The 22450-nt window shown below is 44.9% G+C and overlaps 3 protein-coding genes across 3 annotated transcripts; 2 read left to right on the top strand and 1 right to left on the bottom strand.

The window, feature by feature from the left end:
- Positions 1–11295: 11295 nt before the first annotated feature.
- LOC120678244 (pollen-specific leucine-rich repeat extensin-like protein 1) lies at positions 11296–16740 on the top strand. Its single transcript, XM_039959385.1, has 2 exons — positions 11296–11364; positions 16459–16740. The coding sequence occupies exons 1-2, from the start codon at positions 11296–11298 to the stop codon at positions 16738–16740; spliced, it is 351 nt and encodes a 116-aa protein (XP_039815319.1).
- Positions 16741–16878: 138 nt separating this feature from the next.
- On the top strand, positions 16879–17597 carry LOC120678243 (B3 domain-containing protein Os06g0112300-like). The gene is made up of 2 exons (XM_039959384.1): positions 16879–16890; positions 16990–17597. The coding sequence occupies exons 1-2, from the start codon at positions 16879–16881 to the stop codon at positions 17395–17397; spliced, it is 420 nt and encodes a 139-aa protein (XP_039815318.1). The 3' UTR covers positions 17398–17597.
- Positions 17598–18371: 774 nt separating this feature from the next.
- On the bottom strand, positions 18372–20262 carry LOC120678241. The gene is made up of 4 exons (XM_039959383.1): positions 19361–20262; positions 19236–19276; positions 18889–19066; positions 18372–18678 (listed from the first exon to the last, which is right to left on the bottom strand). The coding sequence occupies exons 1-4, from the start codon at positions 20260–20262 to the stop codon at positions 18372–18374; spliced, it is 1428 nt and encodes a 475-aa protein (XP_039815317.1).
- Between the last annotated feature and the right edge of the window lie 2188 nt (positions 20263–22450).

The raw sequence follows: 22450 nt of genomic DNA, 5'->3' as shown, positions 1-22450 counted from the left end.
GATCGGTGGTTGGAGGACGGACGTGACTGGAGACCCCCATCAGGCCATCACCATGTCTTGCTCCCTACTCCCTACCTAGTCCCTGCAGCTTGTGATTTTTTTTTTTGCGAAAGGGAAGATATATTAGTTGCTTTTGTGGAGCGGAAGGGTATAAAAGAAATGATGATGCATGGCTAGCTATACATATATACGTGATGGATAAGTACGTATCTTTTTCATGCTTATGCCAATATGTGTGTATATGCACGAGCACACTTGCCATATGAGTGACCTGGAGATAGAGGCAAGGCAAGGGCCACATGACAGCCGGAGCTCTCGTTTGACGCTGCCACCAACTTGCCCAGGCAACCATCTCCTAGCAAATGGAAAGTATTTGTAATTTGTATTGGCTCTCTCACTTATGGAAGCAACGATCGGCACAAGAATGGAAACTTCTCACGGGTGATTGGCCTCTACCTGCAAAAGGAAAGATAGTATACGTTAAAGGAAAGCCAATCCACCCAATCCACGGAGAGATTTGGTCGCCGGCCAGCCCACACGCGCTGGGCAGATGGGGTACCGCTAATTTACGGTCAACCGTACGGGAGGCTCCCGTACAGTCGATTTCCCGACAGCATTTTTTTTCCGTTTTAGAATTTTTTTTGTCGTTTTCTGAGAAAAATAAATTCAGACATTTTTTTATGAGTCAAATAATTTTTCAAAGTGAAAAATTGGTGGGTAGAAAAAATTTTAAGAAACAAATTGGTGAGATAAAAAAATTTACGAGAAAAATTTTGAAAGAGAGAAATTTATCAAATGAAAGAAACAAAAAATGTACATAAAAAAACTCGGCTATTATTTTTTAAAAAAAAAATTGTATGCAAAGAACAAAAAAAACTGGATCTGGGCAGGGGCAGCGCTGGTGGCGAGCGCCGCCACCCCTGCTGGCACACCGCGCCTCCCGCCGCGCCCCGCCGCTGGACCCGCCGCTCCCCGCCGCGCCCCGTCCAAACCCTAGATCCCCTTTGCCACGGTGCGCGCGCCGGCAGCATTGCCCAGGGGCAGGCCGTCGTACGCCGGGGCCCTCGACGCCGGCGCCGGCACGGGCTCCGCCACGTACACCGTCTCTCCGGCGACCCTGGCGTAGACGGGCCTCGCGACCGCCATCGGCGGCGGCCCGGGGCCGGGCCCCGTCGTGGAGGCGGGCCACGGAGGCGGAGGAGAAGCGGAAGGGCGGGGCGGGGCGGGCGCGCCGGCGGCGGCGGCGGCGGCGGAGGCGGACGAGCGGCGGAGACTTGTGCGGAGCGCGGAGGAGGCGGAGCGGGGGAACGGGGGAGGAGGAGGCTGCGGGGATGGTGAGGAAAAAGGGAAGGAAATGAGAAGGGGAGGGAGTAACGCGGAAGGGGTAGACGGGGCAGTCGACCATAAGTTGTCGAGTCTGCGGTCAACCGTAGATTCAGCTTCCCGGGGCAGATCCTTGATCAGCGCTGATTACATCCACCAACCGCCTGGTCTTGGCCTATAAAAGGAGGGCTGCTCGTTCACACAAGGGACACACACACACAGAGGAGCAGACACACCGAAAGGCTGAGAGAGGCAGGAAGAAGGCTCGCTCTTTGCCTACACCACTCTTTCTCGCTGCCAGAAAACCTCCACACCCACGCACAAGCAAAAGGCAACTAGTAGAAGCCATCATCACCACCTTGATCCAGTGCACGCTGACGCCGGGAAGAACGCCGGAGGAGGCCAGTCGCTGCCGCACGGAGGAGTTGGCCATGGCCGGCACAGGTGGTTAAACAACACTAACCATTCTCTCTCAAAGTTTCATGCATGCATGGCAAGCTGTGGGGATATGATGAATCCGCTCGTGCAAACGGCGGGCTAGAGGTGCCGCCATGCATGGAGCGCGGTCGCTGCCGCGGCCTAGTTCATCGTCAAGTTTTGGAGCTCATCGTCGTCACTGACGACGGCTCGCTCCTACGTCGACTCAAGACCTCACGGCGCCCGACTCGGCTTCTTCCCCAGGCCCAGCTCGACGAGATCGATGTGGACGTCGGCCGCGGCCAAGTCACTGGAGTTTCACCATCCTTAGCATCTTCCGAGCAGCAGCGCTGGAGCACACCACGTCCAAGAAGGGTCGCGCCGGCTGCAGCGGAGCGTCGAAACCAGCAGCGCGACGATGACGCCGGCGGTCGTTGGCTCTGAACACGACCTTTTGTTGAAACCATTACTCGACGATCGCCGCAGCGCGGCGGCCGGCGGCGACGCGGCTGGCGGCGACGCGACGGCCGGTGGCGACGCGGCCCGCGGCGGCCGAGCCAGTCCACTACGCCCCACGGATTCGACGGGAGAGCTAAACACAGCACCTCGTCACTTCACGTCATGAGTTGCAAGGAATCACCAACAAGTATACGTGCATGGGCCATGCATGCACGAAGACAAGCAACACGCACCCTTGTGCTAGTGACTAGCTTGTGCTTTCCAAAACAAGCACTACCGGATTCAGTGGCTTTGCCGAGTGCCGGTTACACTCGGCAAAGACCTGTTTGCACTCGGCAAAGGCAAAGTGCACTCGGCAAAGCCTCTGACAGCAAAGGGGGCTTTGCCGAGTGCCGGATTTCGGGCACTCGGCAAAGGCTTTGCCGAGTGCCTTGGCACTCGGTATAGCGGCCACGTGGCGCGACCCTGGGCGGGCACTTTGCCGAGTGCCAGACGCCGACACTCGGCAAAGTTCAAACTTTGCCGAGTGTCGGCGTCTGGCACTCGGCAAAGTGCCCGCCCAGAGTCACGCCACGTGGCTGCTTTGCCGAGTGCTGGATCCTGGCACTCGGCAAATTTTCAAATTTTTGCCGAGTGCCAGGATTTTAGCACTCGGCAAAGCAGCTGTCCTGCTGACCTGGCAAGGCCACTTTGCCGAGTGTTTTGGCATAAGCACTCGGCAAAGTGGCCAATTTTTTTTTGTTTTTTTTCTCTATTTTTCTATATAAATACAACAAATATATATAAATACAGTGACATTACAGGTAATTATAACAATAAATATATAATTAACAATTACGAGAATAGCATCGATACAAATAACACAAGTGATGACATGGCTCACAAGTCCGATAGACAATACATCACATAGAACGAGTCCATCACATAGAACGAGTCCAATACATAAAATATGTCCACAAGTCCATCACATAGAACGAGTCCAATACATAAAATATGTCCACATGATAATGTCACAAGTTCACTAGTGTACTACAAATCACTCACGGTCAGAGTGGGGGGTGGGAGGGGGCGGGGGCAAGTTTGCCACGGGGCCGCCGGCGAGTTCTGGTCCGGAGGAAGGTCGTTCGATACATTCCATGACTGATTCTGCAAATAGAAACATATAAATTGAGTAAGAATAATAAAGATATAAATAGAAACACACGAACTGATTCTACATACTCACGGGAGTGCTAGAAGGTCTCTGGGGAAGGTAAGGCTAAGCTGCAAGGGCGAAGGGAGGAGGCGGCGTCGCATTGTCCAACGACGCACCAAGTCCTTGCATCCAGGTGACCATGCTCTGCATCATCGCCGACTACTCCTCCCTCAGCTTCCGCTCCTCCTCCAGCTTCTGCTCCATCTCCAATCGGCACCTCCTCTCCTCAGCCCACTTTTCCTCCATCTCGGACCTCCTCCACCACTCCCACTACCTCCTCCTCCACCCCTCCCTCTCCCTCTCCCTCTCCCTTTCCCTTTCCCTTTCCCTCCCCCTCCTCCACCACCTTTGCGAACACTACGGCTCCCGAACCCCTCGGGTGCTTCGGACCCACTACCGCCTCCTCCACCACTGCCCCTTACAAGGAGCTCAGCCAACTCATCTTGCCACTGCCTGATATCTTTGTGTTGGTTACCTGAAATCAAAAGGAGTGAACGAATTAGTCAAGATAAACAATACTTGCAAATAAATGAAAATAAAGAAAATATAACTATAAATTAACATAATATATATTAAATATTGCGAGTCGTACATGTTTTAAAAGTAGTCATCATAATCAGGATTAGCTGGATCGTAATCCTCATCATCACTATCAGCTATGTCAACATAACTAGCAGAATCCGAAGGAGGAATGTCGTCTTCACTATCTCTGCATAAACGTAGTCGCTCTAGTAATTGTAAGTCCCGAATATTTTGAACCTCATCTCCTACTTGCCCCCCTTTCTCAACTAAATGAACTGCAGAGTTGCCTTACATGTTAGGCATGGGAACTTTCCATGAGTACACCATCTGCAGAAAATGCCATACGTCGGGAGGTCATGTAGGGAGTAGTGGTACCACACATACATTCTGAAGTTTGTCTTTGTCGCTCGGTCGTACGTCCACACCCCCTCTTCCCATGCTTTGATCAACTCATCGATTAGAGGCTCCATGTAAACACTCATTTTATTCTCTGGGTGCTCAGGAATAATTAACGACAATAATATGGGATGTCGTTGAAAGAGAACGCCAGGAGGGGGAATTCAAGGGGATAATGAACATGAGCCAACATGAGTACGATGCGGCCATCATACCATAAGGATTGAACCCATCGGTTGCCAGCGCAACACGTACATTACGAGCTTCTTCAGCTTTCTCACGATGAATCTCATCGAAATGAGTCCATGACTCACCGTCGGAGGGATGCACCATCTTATCAGGGTTGTATCGAACACCTTTTTTGTGCCATGTCATCTGTTTTCGCGGTTTCCTCGGTCATATAGAGTCTTTGGATCCTCTGAATGAACGGAAGGTAACGTACGATTTTCACAGGAATCGTGAGCTGCCTCTTAGGCTGACCGTCACCAGCATCCACCTCCAAGAACCTTGAGACTTTACATTTTGGACAGTAAGTTTCAGCCTCGTGCTCTTTCCTAAATAAAATGCACCCGTTAGGACAAGAGTGTATCTGCTCATATGGCATCTTCAGTGCACTAAGAATTTTCATCGCCTGATACATTGTCTTGGGCAAAATGTGATCTTCCGGAAGCATGCTCCAAAAAATGGTCAATATACTATCAAAGGCGTCTCGACTCAGGCTAAACTGGGACTTCAAGGCCATAAGGCGTCTAATGCTATCCTGTTGAGAAACCTTTGTTTGTCCGTGAAGAGGTTTCTGTGCCGCCTCCAACATCTCGTAAAACGCCTTTGTGCTTGCCTCTGGCTCCTACTCCTACGGTCCTTCACCGAAATGTGCATCCTCATAGTCGTCTAACATGTCTCCAATTCCACCAGCAACATCACATTCATCGATGCGTTGCCTCACGACCTCGTCCCTCATATGATGGGCTTCACCGTGAAAGATCCACCGGGTATAGTCTGGTGTAAATCCATAATTGACAATATGTTCTTCCATGACCTTCTTTGTCTTCCGTTTCTGGTTTCCACAACTCTTGCAGGGACACCACATGAACCTCGACCCTTCAGCTTGCGCCCATGCCCCTTTCAAGAACTCGTTAGTCTTCTCAATCCATTTATTGGTCATGCTAGCTCGAGTTACCCGGCCGGTATACATCCACTCACGGTCATCCATCTTCCAAGATGTCAGCGACTACTATCAAATTTAAATGCATGTAGACGTTCGGCTTAGACTCTAGTAGGTAAAGATAGGTCCGAATCCCACCTGACCATGCATAGATAAGATCAGTTTATATGATCCACTCCTATCCAAGACAGAATTTCGACAGCACCTCCCCGCTGTTCTCCAGATACACGTCCCGAAAGGGAGATTGTGTATCCGAAGAACAACAGGGAGATGATGCCGAAACTCTGCCTCGGATCGGAGTGGACCATATAAACTAACCCCATCTACGCATCCTCGGACTGTCCAAAAACGTGGACAATTCGAAACAGATACGATTAAAGATATGCAAACATCTGCATATCTCTAGTCGTATCTCTTCCAAACGGGAGACGCCTAACTGGTTACATGAACATCTAAATCAGACTTATGAATATCTAAATTTAAATGCATGTAAACTAAAATAAACAGCGAAAATATACTAAATCAGACTTTAAAACTAAATGAACACACTACAAAAAATCTGTTGATCCATAACGTTTGGATTTCGTCACATATCACTGAAAAACCGTCATAAAATAGTATCTATGACGATCTCAAATAACGTCATGTATTGAGCGTCACAGATCACACCTCGTGACGTTCCTTAAATTTTCGTCATAGATTGATCGATCCATGACGTTTTGAAATCGTCATGGTATGTCTCCGGGCCCCCGGAAACCCAGCCCAAGCCCGTTTTCTATGACGAAAATTAACGTCACGAACAGTATAATTTTCGTCACAGATTCAATTGCCATGTCACACATTGATGGCATGGAGGATGACGTGGCTGCTGACATGGTGATGACATGGATGACAGTGATAACATGTAAATTGACATGGACGGTGACATGGCTGCTGACATGGAAAGTTAGGCTGACGTGGCAATCGACGTGGCTGCTTACATCAGCTACACAGCCCATGAGTTGATGGGCTGAATTCAAAGTGGGCCACCAAGTTGGGCCTGATTTCAGGCCTAAATTAATTATCAGCTCACAAAATTTCAGCCCAATATTACTAATCAACTAATAAGATTTCAACCCAAAATTATTAATCAAAACAAGATTAATCCAAAACTCACATCACAGCCATAATAACAAGATTTATCCAGAATTCACATGACAACTCAGCAAAACAATAATATTCCAGAATCCACATGCTCAGCAAAAGATAGTTCCATTTGTCCAGAATCTAGAGTTCAAGCCATACAGTTCTCCAAGGCGTTTCAGCCTATTCGGCTGCACTTAATACCAGCCAGCGGCTGGCTGATTGGCCCAAGCAGCACACCACGCAAGCACACCATGCAAGCAGGAGCAAGCCCAGCAGCACACCACGCAAGCAGGAGCAAGCCCTGCAACACACCACGCAAGCAGGAGCAAGCCCAGTAGCACGCCTACGCAAGCAGAACCAGCCAGACAGCGCTGGCTTTTCAGCCAACCGAACGGGGCCAAAAATAACCAGCAACAACAAAATATAGTATTCATCAAGATAACTCAGCAAAATATGAAGGCCACCAAAAAGCTACCAGATCAGACCACCATATGCTCAGCTTTGTCCATTTTGGCTTAGCAGCAGCTCAATTTTCTTCTCCAACTCAGCTTGCGTCTTCCGGTTCTCCTCTTGGTCTTTGATCCTTGCTTGTTCTGTTCCCTAGACTTGATTTTTCAAACCATACATTTCTTCACGCTGGTTGTTGACGATCGACTGATGCTCAGAATTAGTTCTTTTCTCCACCTCCAATTCTGCTTGAACATTTTGTAGTGTAGTCCTTCGCTTTGCAACCTGGATGCCCACATTCTGAAGGAAGTGATTGGTTTTTGTGTTTTGATGAAGCACAGCACCTACAACTTGGGTTGCAGACTTGGGTTGTCCATCTTCTGTTGGTGCAGCCAACTGATTTTCCATTTGAGTCTAGCAAAGATGAAAGCAGCAAACAATAGAAAACTGGTTTATGATCACAAGATATTAGAAAATAAGCATCTCTGAAAAGCACAATTAGATGTTGTCTTACAATAGCAGATTGTACAGTGGGCGTGTATCCTTTCTTTTTGTTGCTGTAGTGGCACATCTTAAACAAATCAATAGCATCAAGTTCTTTATCCTTGTACTCATCTTCTCTCTGCAAACAACATTTACATGGTGGTATACTTGGTCACACCTAGAACATTATTTTGAAGCAATATAGCAACAAATTGAAGAACAACAAGTAGACATTTATATTGGTGCAGCAAGAACTAATGGTCCTAGCATCTTATGGAACTAGAAATCTGTAAGCTTAGACATGACTAACTTTTTATATGAGACAGCAGCATAATAAATAAAGTGCATATTAAACTGACTTGGTACAGCAGCTATAAGTAGACATGACTTGGTACAGCAACTACAAGTAGACTTGGTACAGCATCTACAAGTACACATGACTTGGTACAGCAGCTATATATGAGACAGCAGCATAATAAATAAAGTGCATATTAACATAGCTAACGTACCAATTTTTTTTCTACATAAACTGGGTAGCTACAGGAGCCAGTTGTTTGGTGGAACTTTACATCATCTCGATTCTCTTTGTTCTTTCGACTTGCCTCCTACATCAAAAGACAATACATGTAAGAAACGTGAAAGATTAGCATGTACAAGCATAGAGTCCTGTTTTCTGGAAAATACCATTTTTTGGGGGGTCATCCATGAGTCCACAAGGTCAATCCACTGTTCATTACTCGTCACTTTTACAGGAGAAGTTTTCCTAACCAGATGTAGAGGAACAGAATCAAAGAAATCTTTTTTCAGCTTGTATCGCTGTTGACGAACTGCAGATTGCATCATCTCCAAGCAACCCTTTCTGACTACTTCATTACTTGTGTCGATGTCAAACTTTGCCTATCCATATGTTGAAACATGTATAAAAAATTTTGCAACTAACACAAGGAATGAACAGCTTGCAAAAAGAAATTACAGTAACTAAAATTCATTTCTAAAATCCAGTAGCTAAAAATGTACAGTCACATTTACATTTCCAGATTATAGTGAAAAATAATTGTATAAGGTGCAATTACCATTTGCCCACATCTAGGAGTATAATGCCAATATAATTGTAGTCCAGAAAGGCATTTGCAATTAATTTAGGGCAAGGTACTTACACGTAGTCTTCCCAAAAATAGCTCAAACAGCGCAGGGTGCTTCTTGTATTCCTTCCAGTGCTTGAACACAGGAATATGATTCCTGACTGCAATGTTGCATTCAGTGGCATACATTGCAGCAATCTTAGGTTCCTCGGGCCTTATATTCCCTTCAGTTATGACAACTGGCAGTTTGGCACCATGAGCTCGGGTCAACCTCTAGAGACCATGTCCCATATTTACTCCTCGGTCCCATGGCTCTTCTCCATGATGTAAATGCACATAGAAGTTGCAATTAGTGAGATGTTCATTCATCAAACAAACCATTTGCAATCAGCAACCAAAGTAACAAGGAAATATGCTATATGGCAAATAAATGAACAAACGCTCACCTTCGGTGGTCATCTGGTCGTGTCCATCTAGATGGGTAATGCAATCAACTCCATCACCAGCAATGGTGTTGTCATCATGCTGGGTAGATCCATCTAAAAATTGCAGGCAGTAAGAATGCATTCAATTTGTGGATCAAATCTAACAGAATGATAGTAAAAAAAACATCACCTTCATTCTCCCGGTTGGGGCTTCCATTATGACGTGGAATCGCATCGCCTCCATTGGTGATGTTGGTGCTGTCAGCTTGCTGACCAGGCCCGTCATCTTAAAACTATTGACAAGTCAGATTGCATTCATGTAATTAAAGCAAGAACAGTAATAAGAAACATGGTAACAGAAATTGCCTTCCAAAGCAGCTTGGGTGCCATCATTAGGCTCGGATGGAGGTGGCACATGGATATTACTTGGTGTCAGATTTGTATCAGGTTGGGTGATGCTTGACTTTGACCTTGTAACTCTACTAGGTGCTTGATCTGCAAAAACCCTCTTACGAGACCGAAACCTTACTCCAGGAAATACATTTGATCTTTCTTTGGAAGTTTGCTTGGGAGCCTTCTCCTTAGTTCCCTAGTACAATGTAATCATTGATTAGTGAACAGACTGGGGAGACTGATATATTGCATTAGGAAGCAAACAAGTTAAGGCTTAACAAGGTGGAGGAATGAGCACCTTAGCATTGTCATCACCAATCAAATCTCCTTGATCAGTATCATCCTGTGAAGGATCATACTCAGATCCAGAGTCTTCATTATCTCTATGCTTTGCATTTTTCTTGTTTACAGCAGTGCCACTATTGTTTGGAAATATGCTGGAAAAACCAGAAACTCCAAGTTCCCGAAGCCTAGCACTGTTGGCCATACATTGTCGGAGGCGCTCTTGTTCATATGGATGTAGTGCATGTCCTTGGATAAAAGAAAACATGGACAACAGATTATTATTTTTGTAGCAGCAATACATGTGGAGACAAGAATTCAATTGGAATTCAAAAGTAAACAAGGACATGGTTGGTATCTGACCTCCATGTGGTCTCCTCTGTCCCTCCGTTGTCATCAGGCTAGGGTCCTTGGACATTTAATCCTTGCTGACATGATAAGAACATTTATAAACAAGGTATCAATGCACCAGTAAATTTAATTCAAAATTGAAATGCTTCAGAGAAGTCGTAAATAAATATTTATGTAAAACAGCAATATGAATCTAATTGAAATTAGCCATGTGTAAACCTTCTGAACATGTGTGCCTAAAGTTTTGTTCACAAATTTCTGTGCAGATTCCCCACAAATTCAAAATACACATATGCGAAAGACGAAACTAGCCATGAACTGGTTTATACTAGGAAATAGGAACAACCAAATTAGCATACGGAACTGCACGAACTGAACATGGGCTCAGATTAACAAGCATCAGTAAAGCAAACCCTACAATAATCAAGAACATATTCATCTAATCTTTTTGTACTGCACGAACACATGCATCTGATTGAGAAAATACCATAAGGCAAAAACATATGCATCTAATCTTTTTGTACTGCACAAACTGAATAATCAAACCCTAGAATAATCAAGACCACAAGGCACGAACTGAATAAGGCAAGAACATATGCATCTAATTCTTCACAAATTTCTGTGCAGATTAACAAGTATAAGTAAAGCAAACCCTAGAATAATCAAGACCATAAGGCAAGAACATGGGCCTATTTTGTTTACCTCTCAGAGATTGCTGCGTCTGCTAGCACTTGAAGCCGTTGAAGCCTAGCAGTCAAGGACGATGGTGTAGTGGTGGAGAAGCCCTTGAAGCGGTGGTGATGAGGAGGCACACGTACACGGCTGCAGCTCCCTGGACGACCTCCCTCCGCGAGATGCACCCTCGGCCGCGTCTCCCTCCGCGAGCACGGCGCCGCCGGGGTTCGCCCTCGGCCGCGTCTCCCTCCGTGAGCACGGCACCGCCGGGGTTCGCCCTCGGCCGCGTCTCCCTCCGCGAGCACGGCGCCGCCGGGGTTCGCCCTCGACCGCGTCTCCCTCCATGTGTACGGCGCCGCCGGGGTTCACCCTCGGCCGCGTCTCCCTCCGCGTCTCCCTTGCGTTTTGTGAAGCGGCGGCGGCGGCTTGGTTGGGGCTAGTGTTTGGGCGAACTGAGTGGATGCCGCATCTTGGAATCTATATATAGTGGGGGTACTGCGGTTGAGAAATTACCAGTTTGCCCACCCCCCATGGTATTCTAAACTTGGTGACCACATGGGTGTTACAGTAATTGTGCTGTCGGAGGTTTTTGGCCTGGCGGGCTTTTTCTCGTGCGGGCTGCCCGTTCGTGGTCTGTTGTTTTTGTGCAATTGTCCATGAATCATGGCACAAATTTTGTTTAAAAAAATCATGGTCTGTTTTTTTGCAACTTTGGTGACTAAGTTCGCACAATTTTTTTGTTAGTAAAAGTCAAACGAATTATATCATGTTTGCACAAATTTAGAATGGAGGGAGTGTATAAATGGTACTTTTAATGTACTAACAATAAGATTAGTTATTGCGACATGAATCATTGCGGTACATATATACAGTATTTGATAGTTGATATCTTGAGTTCATAAATTTTGTCGGAGCTAAGATTCGTTCATGAATAGTAGCCCAAGGCATTCGGGTCGGGAATTCGGATAGTGCAAAATTCGGCTATCTATGCTATCTATGTTATCGATTCAATGATCCTCTTAGGGCGCGGCTAGCGAGACTAATTTGTTGGGGACGGACAGCAACTTCGGCATTACTTCAAGATTTGAAACAAGAATTAGCCCTTTAGGATCTTGGTGCGTTGCGGGTTTTCCCAAAATACCCGATCAACTGCCAAATAATTATCTCTCCCATTAGGCAATAAGTAAAAAAGGGATCAAATAAGCAAATAAATTAATTTCTTATTGGGTTCTTGGGGTCAAGTATGAGTAGATAGAACAGATGGATTTAATTTAAGCCTACTTGATTTGTGTGGGATGGTATAATGTGCAAATGAGATAAAAGAGTCAAATATACAAAAGGAAGGATACATATATATTTGAATGTGGATATCTTGAGTTTGTATATTTAAGGCAAATAAATATAGAAAAGTAAAATGGAACTAGAATTCGTTCAATTTGAACAAATGGAAGAATTTATTCATTAAGCCAAATAAATGTACAAAAATAATTATATGTATTTGAATGTGGGAGAGACGTAATGTGCAAAAACAAAAAAAAAATGTGCAAGGGAAAGAATCGAACCGGCACCAACTGCCCTCGAGCTTAAGAAGCTAAACCACTGGGCTACACAAGACATTTTGTAAGCTAGCCATCTGTAATTGTACTTCACCTAAAGCACCCAAATCCTTTCTCAGCCACCAAAAATAAGACGCAGGCGGACACGACCCTATCGCGCTGTAACATCCCAGGTGTTTCATTAGCTAAACCAGGGTCATTAGCACCAAATCATGTACCTTAACTAAGAAACATCGAAACAAATGCATGTGTATGTGTGTATATGTGCATAGGTCAGGAACCTCAAATAACTTACACACCAATGCAATTAGGCATATGAAAATGAATAGACATGTTCATCATGAAAAGATTAATCAATGTCTAGTTGAACCTTAGGGGTAAAAGTGGCAAAAATTACATGAAATGATAAGTGTTTTGATTTGTAGTTTTCGAAAATTTTAAAATAACTTTTAAACCTTTGCTCGTTTAAACTTGTTCCTGAAATAAAAGTTGTAGGTTTTTAAATTCTCTACAACTTTCGTATTCAGAGTTTTCTATGTTTCAAAAGGAATCCTTGAGAAAAATTTGAATTTCGAATCAATTTAATTTTTCTCTCTCTCTTTCTCTCTACCCTCTCTGTTCTCTCTTCCCTCCCCTGTTTTCTGCCGAGCCGAGGTCGCCGTCGAGTCAAGGCCGCCGGCCACGCGCCGTGCTCTCACCGCGCCCCATCCCTGGCTGTTCCCGATGCTTCTCGGCCTCTCCACGCGCCACTCCCTCCCTAAGTGCACGCCGAGGACTGCCGTCAGCGTGCCACGGCGACAAACGAGCCGAGCCGTGCCGTGCCGTGCACCATTTCCCCAGCCCGTTCGCACCCTCGCCTGGCTCTCCTCCCTCCCCCTGCTTCGCAAACGGGCCTCCTCCCTCCCCCTCTGCTCCCCTCCCTGCTCCACGCGCCGAGCTGAGCCCTCCGCAGCATCCAGGGCCGCCCGCCGCCGCCATTAGCGCCGCCGCCCCCTAGGCTTCCGCGGAGCTCCCTCCTCCGGCCTTCCTCGCGCCCATCCAACCCCGCAGCTAGCTCCCTCACTCTCCGCTGGTACTCCCCGACCCGCTCGCCGATGCCCCAGCCCGCTCGAACGCCGCCGCCGCGGGCCCAGTCCGCCGCCGGCCGCCCCTCTCCGCGGCGCCGCCCACTCTGGCCACCCCAGCCTCAACTGAGCCCATCCCTAGGTCCCTCTCGCCCTCCTCTTGCTCCTCCCCCTATTCCCCCTCGCCGCCGGCCGCCGTAGGCGCCGGAATCCGGCCGCCGCCGCCTCCCCTATTTCAAACCCCGGCCAGGGACCTCGGGTTGAGAAGAACAGAAACCCGGGGGGGGGGGGGTTATTTGAATAGCTTGTGACTCATTTGAATAGTAACAGCAAGGGCCCCTTTGTAATTTTTAGCTGTAAACTTTGAAATTCAATAGAAATTCGTAGAAAATTCGTAAAATAGCAAATCCAGTTGTTCTGGAATCCTTATGAAAATATCTATGCATTAGAATCATAATATGATGGTTGTTAGTTGAAACTTTTTTCTGGAAAATTAGATTTATGTTACTAGGTGCATAAAGGCTAGTTGTTTATTCTTTTTCTTAATTATTTCTTGAATCCTTGTTATGCTCTGAAATTTTTTTGGTGGGTTGTTAATGTGACACTTGTGTTGCTATAAAAATTTTGTGGTCAGTTATCATGTGTAGCTAATTCTTTGATTTAATCATTGTTTAGTAGACTTTAATTATGATAAATAGTTTATTTTGATGATAAATCATGAAACTATTTCTGAGTGTTCTTTTTTAATATATTAGCTTTTCTATGAAGTTTGAATCCCAATTCATGACTAGAACAGGAACTAAAAATTAATCTTGTTAAGCTGATGTATGTTTTGTTTATTTTCTCCTATTTAATTATATGCATAATAAATCCTGAAAAATTTACAGTAGTTATTTCATCCCTTTCTAGACCTACTGTTAAAGTTTGATATTGTTTTATACTCTAGTCTAACCTGTATAATTCAATCTTGTTCTAGGAGTTGTCTGATTACATGAATTGTTTTGGATAAATAGCTGCAAGTTTTGGGATGAATTTTTCAGGATAGCTATTTCTGTTTACCTTCTATTTGATGTAATTTTTTTTAATTTACTACTGTATGTGTGCTGAGTTGTTGATTTATTAACCAACCATGATTTAATTGCTATAAGAAACTACACCCACTTGTTTAGGAAGTTAGTATAGTTTTCTTGTGCTGTTGATCATGATGTCTTGTGTAGTTAGATATGATGAGTTACTACTCTATAAACGATTGCCCAGTAAAATATGAATGGAAGTGTTTCACTCTTTAACTTTGGGTTTTGTTTGAATTACAACTTTATAGTGAAGCAGGTTATAAGTTGATATCATCACAACAACTCACTCATGTGCATCTCATATAGATACTACCACTCTCGCTGACGGAACATACGAGCTGGTGCCCGAGTCCGAGAGTGAGCAGCGTGAAGCTCAAGTTAATCTAACTGAAGCTGCGCAAGACCCGAACCCGATTTCGGAAGAGCCCAGATCTAGTTACGCCCAGGAAGGCAAGTCCCGGAGCATGTCCTTCTATTTTAAATTATGCAACTTATTATTGTTTCTATCTACTTGTGCATTTAAGTTACAGGATTTGACTGAAACCTTAGTTGCATGATCCTAGGTACCGATTCTTGAACACTAGTATGTGTAGGTCGCTAGTTAGCTATGCTAATGGTTCGGTAGAAGTCGAGTGATTTCCGGTCACTCGCGAGAAATTATAGGAATTGGTTGTTTACTACTTGCTACCACTATAAGGTCTACGGGCGGGGTCGTGATACTCTGGTTGCCTCGTCTGTTTAGTGAAAAGTGATAAGGCCGCAATGTGTGGTAGTGGTGGTTAAGTGTTTGAACGTACTAATCACATGCCGAGAATATGGAAATCGGTAAGCTTAAGTACTGGATTGAACCGCAGCCGGAATATACTCCCCACCGTCTTGAACTCGTTCACATCTAGCTAATAGCGAGTACAGAGTCGTCGTACTGCTGTACTTGAGGGTGGTGGGCCTGTTCCGTGAAGCAAGAATTGAAGGGAAAAGTTGCACGTGTGACACTATGAGTAACCACGTGACGTGTGTTTAGGTCTGCCTGGCCAGGTTAACAAATTCGATTCGAATCGTCCATTTCTCACCGGTTATTGAGACTGCTTAACCCTTTTGCCACATAGAGTAAGAAGTGGAAGATGATGATGATGGTAAATTTGGTTGGTTGGATGGTAAAAGATAATTGTTTTCACCATGTTTGCTATTGGATAGATGCTCACCTAGAATGGTTAATTGAACTAGAACCTGAAAACTATAACTTGCAATTAAGGATCCACTCTTTACTGCTTTTGGGCAAAACAAACCCCTCAAGCCAAAAGCCTTGCATGTCTAGATAAAGGGCTAAGTATACCCTCAGTCGGGTAAGCCTTGCTGAGTATTAGAATACTCAGCCTTGCTTGTGGCTCATTTTGTTTCAGGAAATACTTTTGAGGACATGATTGCCAGTTTGACCTGGCCGTGCACTCTCCCGCCTGGTTGGTCCATGGAGTGGGATGCGTCCCCGGCCAATGATGACAAGAACGAGTGATGTCTTGTATCGGGCTTTCTCGAGACATCCATATCGTCGTTAGCTCTCGTGTTTACTTTCCGCTAAAGTAAAGGACTCTGGTGAACTTCTTATATGTTGGCTTTGAAAAGTACTTCGTTAAATTTGGAACTTGGTTTGTAATCCTGAAGTTATGTTAAACTCTCTGTGTTGTAATATATTGTGAGGTGTTGTAATCTCTGGACTCGCCTTCGCGTGAGTTATGCTGCTTTGTTCGATCCAGGTTTAAGTGGTTTTATCGGGAATTCACCGGACAGACCTCCGATGTGCTCCGTCTGCTGTGCGAGTTAAACCTAATTGCCTTTGCAATGATGGTTAGCGCACTTAAGCCGGTTTATGTCGGGCGGTTCTGCCACACGCGCAGCCTCATCTTCTCCGCCAATCGCCGCCTTATCCTCTCTCTCTCTGCGCCCCCTCGTCAGCCCTCTCCGCTACCGGATCGATGGAGCACCACTCGATTCGGCAGCTCCGCGACAAGTTTGGTCGGTTCTGCGCAGGCCCGGTTCTCCTCGCCGAAGGCGGAGACGACCCCCTCGCCGCAGCTGGAGAACCCATCGCCGCAGCTGGAGAACCCATCGCCGCAGGCGGAGAAGACCCCCTGGCCGCAGGCGGAGACCCCCTCGCCGCAGGAGATGATCCCCTCGCCGCAGGAGGAGATGATCCCCTCGCCGCAGGAGGAGATCCCCTCGCCGCAGGAGGAGATGATCTCCTCGCCGCAGGAGCCCCCCTCGCCGCAGGAGGAGACGATCCCATTGCCGCAGGAGGAGACGACCCCCTAGCCGCAGGTGGAGATCCCCTGGCCGCAGGCGGAGACGACCTGGAGGTTAGGTCCTCTTCTGCTATATCACTCAATTATGTCACTGAAATCTTGTGCCAATTTACGATGGGTACTTGCTGCAGGCCATTTGCATCTAGTGATGGGTACTTGTGTATTGTTTTCTCATTGGTGTTCCAATTCTCGTGTACGTGCAGACTAGGATTTAATCCTGAATGTATTAACTGAATCTGTTGCTTGTCATGTGATGCAGATCGTCCCACTCTCCGGCGACAAGCCCTTCTTCACCATTGTCTTGTCTAAGGGCCATGTAGATAAGCCTGCCCAGCTGGAGATCCCGAGTCGTCTCCACTCCCACCTGCCGGGCTCGCGCGTCCCAGCAGTGCTCCTGTTCGGCAACCAGTCATGGGCGGTGACCTACTGTGGTGAACTCAAGTGCAAGAAGCTCGGTCCGGGGTGGAGGGACTTTGTCGTCGCCAACCGTCTGCGCATCGGGGACGCCTGCGTCTTCGAGCTCATCACGCCAGCTGCTGGAGGAACTGGGAGTGAGGGTGATGGGAAGGTGGTGTTCCGGGTGCAGGTGCTGCGCGGGGACTTGCCGGAGGAGATCACCTCCAGGGGCGCCACCTCTCGGGATCCCATTGTCATCGTGGACAACTAAGAACTGCACTCTGTTTAGCAGTAGCTAGTAGCTAGTAGGAGATGACAAATGGCTGCAAGCTAGTAGCTAGTAGGAGATGAAAAATGGCTGCATGTTTGTTGTTTCAGACTCTATTTATGTGTCGTGTTGTTGGTGCATGCTCAACTGTAGTTGAATTTGTGTATCCTGCTATCTGTGACTGGAAGGTTAATTTCATGAAATATCTGTCTATCAAATTGTTCAAGCAGCAGAGATGCTGCCAAAAAATTGAGCAAACCAGCAATGCTGCTCAAATGGTATATGTTCTGAAATCTGATGAGATTAGACTGAAATCTGAAATACTGAAATTTGAAATATGTTCATTGAACTGAGCTGAAAAGGTTCATTGCCTCACTTGTGAATCTAGAGCTGAGCTGAAAAGGTTCATTGAACTGATAAATGATGCACATTTTTCTCCAAAGAGTTTTTTGAGATCTTCTTGTATATTAGACTTGAAAAGAAGAGTAAAGCCATTTCTCATTTACCACCATTTAGCAGAACATCAAGATGGTACTGCCATTCTTGTGCATACACAGAACATGATCACACTGAACTTGTCACTATAACATTCAGCAGAATAGAAATAACATCTCTGCATTAATTCATCAAGTACATATATATTGTTCAGAGAACTGTTACAGAGCATTCAAATTAAGCCTGTGATATTTCAAAGAACTGGTACATGATCTCCAGATGCTGAAACATGATCCGAAAAAAAACTGGGAAAATCTGCAAGCAATTTCAAAAAGGTGTTTCAAATAAAAAAAGGTGTCACTAGGCAGCAATTTTAAAATGGGACCATTTCACCATCTCAAAACAGAACAAGCTGGTCAAATTAATTAAAATAATCTTGTGCATACACAGAACATGATCTCAAATAGTCTTGTGCATAGAAATACATGGTCATATTATTTAAAATTGTTCATACACTAGATAATTGCAAACTGAACAAGTAGCTATTCATCATCACTGTCAACCTCCAGTGCAGCACCTCCTTCATCATCGCTGCAGTACTCCAACAATGTGTCATCGTCTTCGTCTTCGCCATCTATCTCATGCACTTCTCGGTTTCTTTCCATCACCAACTTAGAAATTTCAGCAGCTTCAAACCTAGCGCCTTGTTCATCATCTCTATTTAGAGGTGTATCACAAGTTTTGTCTGAAATTGGGTGTCGTGTACCATCCTCTTCAAAGCACTCATTCTCTTGATATGCAGGAGAACTAAAGCTGCCGCCCTCAGTTTCTTTTACATTATAAAGATGCCTATGGTCAAATGTCTGGACAACGTGTCAATTCGCCCTCTCCTTAGTATCTGGCAAATAGAAAACCTTTTTAGCCTGAGTTGCCAAGATTAAAGAATCATCCTTGTACCATAGGTTTCCAATATTGATGCTTTCAAAAAAGCCATCATATTTAAGCTCAGTACTCTTTCCATCCAATTTAAACCAGTCACATTTAAACAGAACTACTGACCTCTCATCACCAATATAGAGTAACTGAATTATCTCTTTCAAGATTCCAAAGAAATCAATGACCTGACCATTATGTTCACCTTGTACCATAACTCCACTGTTCTGTGTTTTCTTGTTCTTGTCAGGATCAACAGTGTTAAACCGCACACCATTCACAACGCATGAAGAGTATTTCTTGACTACAAAATCAGGACCACAAGCCAAGGAAAAGAGATCTTCATCTATCTCTTGATTAGTATTCCGCAACCTAAAGATCTGTCAAATGCATGAAACAAACATAGATCAAATGTATACTACAAATTTGGCATTGAAATAAACATAAACAATTTGAATGTAAATCAAACTAACATTTAGGCACTCCTTCTCTATTTAGTTCATCTCTGAACATTCTAAAAAAATATAGCGTATGTTAAATATACATGAGTGTCAAACAAAAGTATATAGAATACAACAGTTAGAAGTTTATAACTTACTCCACATATTGCTCAACTTGACTACAGTTGTGAAGCACATACCACACCATTCGATCAAAGCCATTCTCATCGTATACAAGTTCAGGTGCAGAAGTAAAATGAACTCCATGGCCAAAAACATCCACACCATAGTTCTCCTCATTACAAAAACATATATTTCTTGGTTCCCCATTAAATCTTGTTTCAACACCTTCCATGTATTTAGAGCAAAATGTCAGGCATTCATCAGCAATATATGCCTCGGCAATTGAACCTTCTGGTCGTGCCCTATTCCTCACATAGCGCTTCAAAGTATACAACCGTCTCTCAATTGGGTACATCCACCCATATTGCACAGGACCTCGGAGCAATGCCTCATCAGGTAAATGAACAGCTAGGTGCATCATCACATCAAAGAAAGCCAGGGGAAAAATTTTCTCAAGCTTCACCAAAATCATTGGGATCTCTTCCTTCATTTTAGCCAACACATCCTTGTTCAGGGTTTTGCTGCACAACTCTCTGAAAAACTTCCCTAACTCTGCTATTGCTTCATAGATATCATTGTCCAAAAACCCTCTCATGGCAGCTGGTAAGATTCTTTGCAACAGAATGTGACAATCATGTGTTTTTAACCCTTGAACCTTGGTCCCATCAGCACTAACACATCTTGAAATGTTGGAAGCGAAACCATCTGGAAACTTTACCTCCCTTAAAAAATCACAAAATGCCTTCTTTTTTTCTTTGGACAAGGTATATCGAGCATTAGGCATCTCACATGAATCTCCATCCTCTATTAATTGCAGCTCCTCTTTAATTCCCAAATCTTTTAGATCGAGCCTAGCTTTAACAGTGTCCTTTATCTTCCCTATTATGTTCAGAATTGTCCCAATCAAATTCTCACATATGTTTTTCTCAATATGCATGACATCAAGATTATGTCTCAGCTTCAATTTTTTCCAATATGGTAACTTCCATAAACTAACCATCCGCTGCCAAATGTTTGGCCCACGTACCCTGTCCAAGCCTGAATGCTTCCTTTTCCCACATTCCTGTTGCTGCCCAGGACTAATATCTTTAACTTTCTCCAATTCAGCAAGCAACTCATCTATAGAGAATTTACCTGGTGCCTCACTGCTTTCATGAAGTCCAGCATACTCATTGTTTCTCCTCAAACGATGTCCCTTTGGAAGGAAACGAAAGTGCCCAACATACCTAATTTTGCTCCTAAGGCCATATGACAGAGGGTGCTTGTCACAATGAATACATGCAAAATATCCTTTTGTGGTACGGCCAGAAAGAGTGCTCAAAGCTGGATAATCATGGATGCACCACAAAACTGCAGCACGAAGTTTAAATGTTTTCCGAGTAATAGCATCATATGTACAGACCCCATTCCAAAGCTCAAGTAAATCATCTATAAGAGGCTCAAGAAATAAATCAAAATCCTTCCCGGGGCATGTAGGACCTGGAATAAGTAGAGCCATCATGAAATTTGACTCCTGCATGCATGCCCAAGGAGGAAGGTTATATGGCACAACAAATACAGGCCACATGCTGTATTTTGTGTTCTTCTCTGAAAAGGGATTGAAACCATCAGTAGCAAGGCCAAGTCTAAGGTTTCTTGCATCATCTGCAAAATCTGGATATTCTCAGTCAAAATCCTGCTGTAAGCATCTAGGCCCTCATGGTATGTTTCGGTGATTAATGACAACCATTATTGTGACTAATGAGTTTGTGCAGCTTAATGAATCATTACCGCTCATTTGGTCATATGTCAAAAGAGGCCCCTCAATTTCGTTATCCAAAAAGGCGATCTCGGTATTCAACTCAAATATATATCAAGACTAAGGATCTTTCTAGTCCTAAGTGTTATAAGGTTGAGAAGGACACTTAGGTTAGTATAGGTTTTATAGTTTTGTAGTGATCGCACTATTAAGAGGGGTTAAGGCTAAGTAACTTGAGCATGGACATGGTCAATTAAAAATGGATGCACACTTTGGTCACTCAGGTTTCTAGAAGTTCAAATAAGTGGTTTTCAACTAATATCTCAAGAATATTTGGATTTCATTCAAGACTCAAATTAGAAAAGCCAAAATCAGAAAAGTCTATACACCGGTTTAACCGACGCTTCCATTTTTCTATACGTCGGTTAAACGAAGTCAGCAGAGTCTGGACAAGTCAATACACCGGTTAAACCGACGTGTTTGAATTTAACGTCGGTGCATTAGTCCAGAGTTGGTTTTTCCAGGGTGTTTCAAGTTCTATACACCGGTTAAACCGACGATGTTTGAAATGAAGCGTCGGTGCAATTGACCAGTGAGATGGTTTTTCCAGGGATTTTAGAAGTTGTACTCACCGGTTAAACCGACGATGGATTTGAGTTAACATCGGTGCAGTTGTCCAGAGACTTGGTTTTTCAGTTGATCAGTGGACAACTACACTCACCGGTTAAACCGATGATACGTCGGTTAATCTGCCCAAGTTGTAACGGCTAGTTTTCAGAATGGGCAGTTTACATTCATCGGTTAAACCGACGCTAATTGGAGGTATGTCGGATTAACCGGCGCTACGCAGTTTTCTGGCAGCTTTTCTCCAACGGCTCTATTCGTGTGAGCTGCCTATATATACCCCTCCAATGGGTCATTTTGCTACTCTTGACACCAGGAAACATTTCATACACTCATATATTGTTGAGAGCCACCTTGAGCTTCATCTTCCACATATTTGTTCATTCAATCAATCAAGAAGCAAGACTAAGGACTTGAGTAGAGAGAAGCTTGTGTGCATCCGTTCTTGGTGATCGGTTCTTGCTCAAGTGAAGGCCCTAGCTTGTTACTCTTGGTGATTGGCAGCACCTAGGCGATCTTGGTGATTGAAGGTGTTTCTTCCGGAGCTTGCCAAGGATTGTGGGAGCCCGAAGAAGTTTGTACGTGGCTTGAGCTCCACCACACCGGGATGGTGAACGGAGACTCTTAGTGAGCGCCCTCGTCTTGGTGACTTGGGAGGTGACAAGACTCTTAGTGAGTGTCACATCATGGATTAGGGGTGTGTGCCAACACATCGATACCACGGGAAAAAATCCGGTTGTCTCTTACCCACTCTTTACTTTCA

This window comes from Panicum virgatum, chromosome 6N (genome assembly GCF_016808335.1).
Source record: "Panicum virgatum strain AP13 chromosome 6N, P.virgatum_v5, whole genome shotgun sequence".
NCBI lineage: Eukaryota > Viridiplantae > Streptophyta > Magnoliopsida > Poales > Poaceae > Panicum > Panicum virgatum.
Note: the sequence above shows the minus strand (reverse complement) of the source record. Positions and strands in the feature narration are given on the sequence as shown.

Bases quoted from the DNA above. Each gene is read 5' to 3' on its own strand.
- LOC120678241 (XM_039959383.1), bottom strand. From the start codon at position 20,262: ATGCATATTGAGAAAAACATATGTGAGAATTTGATTGGGACAATTCTG. The intron at 19,067-19,235 runs GTTAGTTTGATT...CTGATTTTGTAG, and splicing joins TAGAGAAGGAGTGCCTAAAT to TCAAGAAATACTCTTCATGC. The intron at 18,679-18,888 runs GTCAGTAGTTCT...ATTTGACCATAG, and splicing joins CTCTATATTGGTGATGAGAG to GCATCTTTATAATGTAAAAG.
- LOC120678244 (XM_039959385.1), top strand. From the start codon at position 11,296: ATGGGTGTTACAGTAATTGTGCTGTCGGAGGTTTTTGGCCTGGCGGGC. The intron at 11,365-16,458 runs GTTCGTGGTCTG...GGTTCTGCGCAG, and splicing joins TTTTCTCGTGCGGGCTGCCC to GCCCGGTTCTCCTCGCCGAA.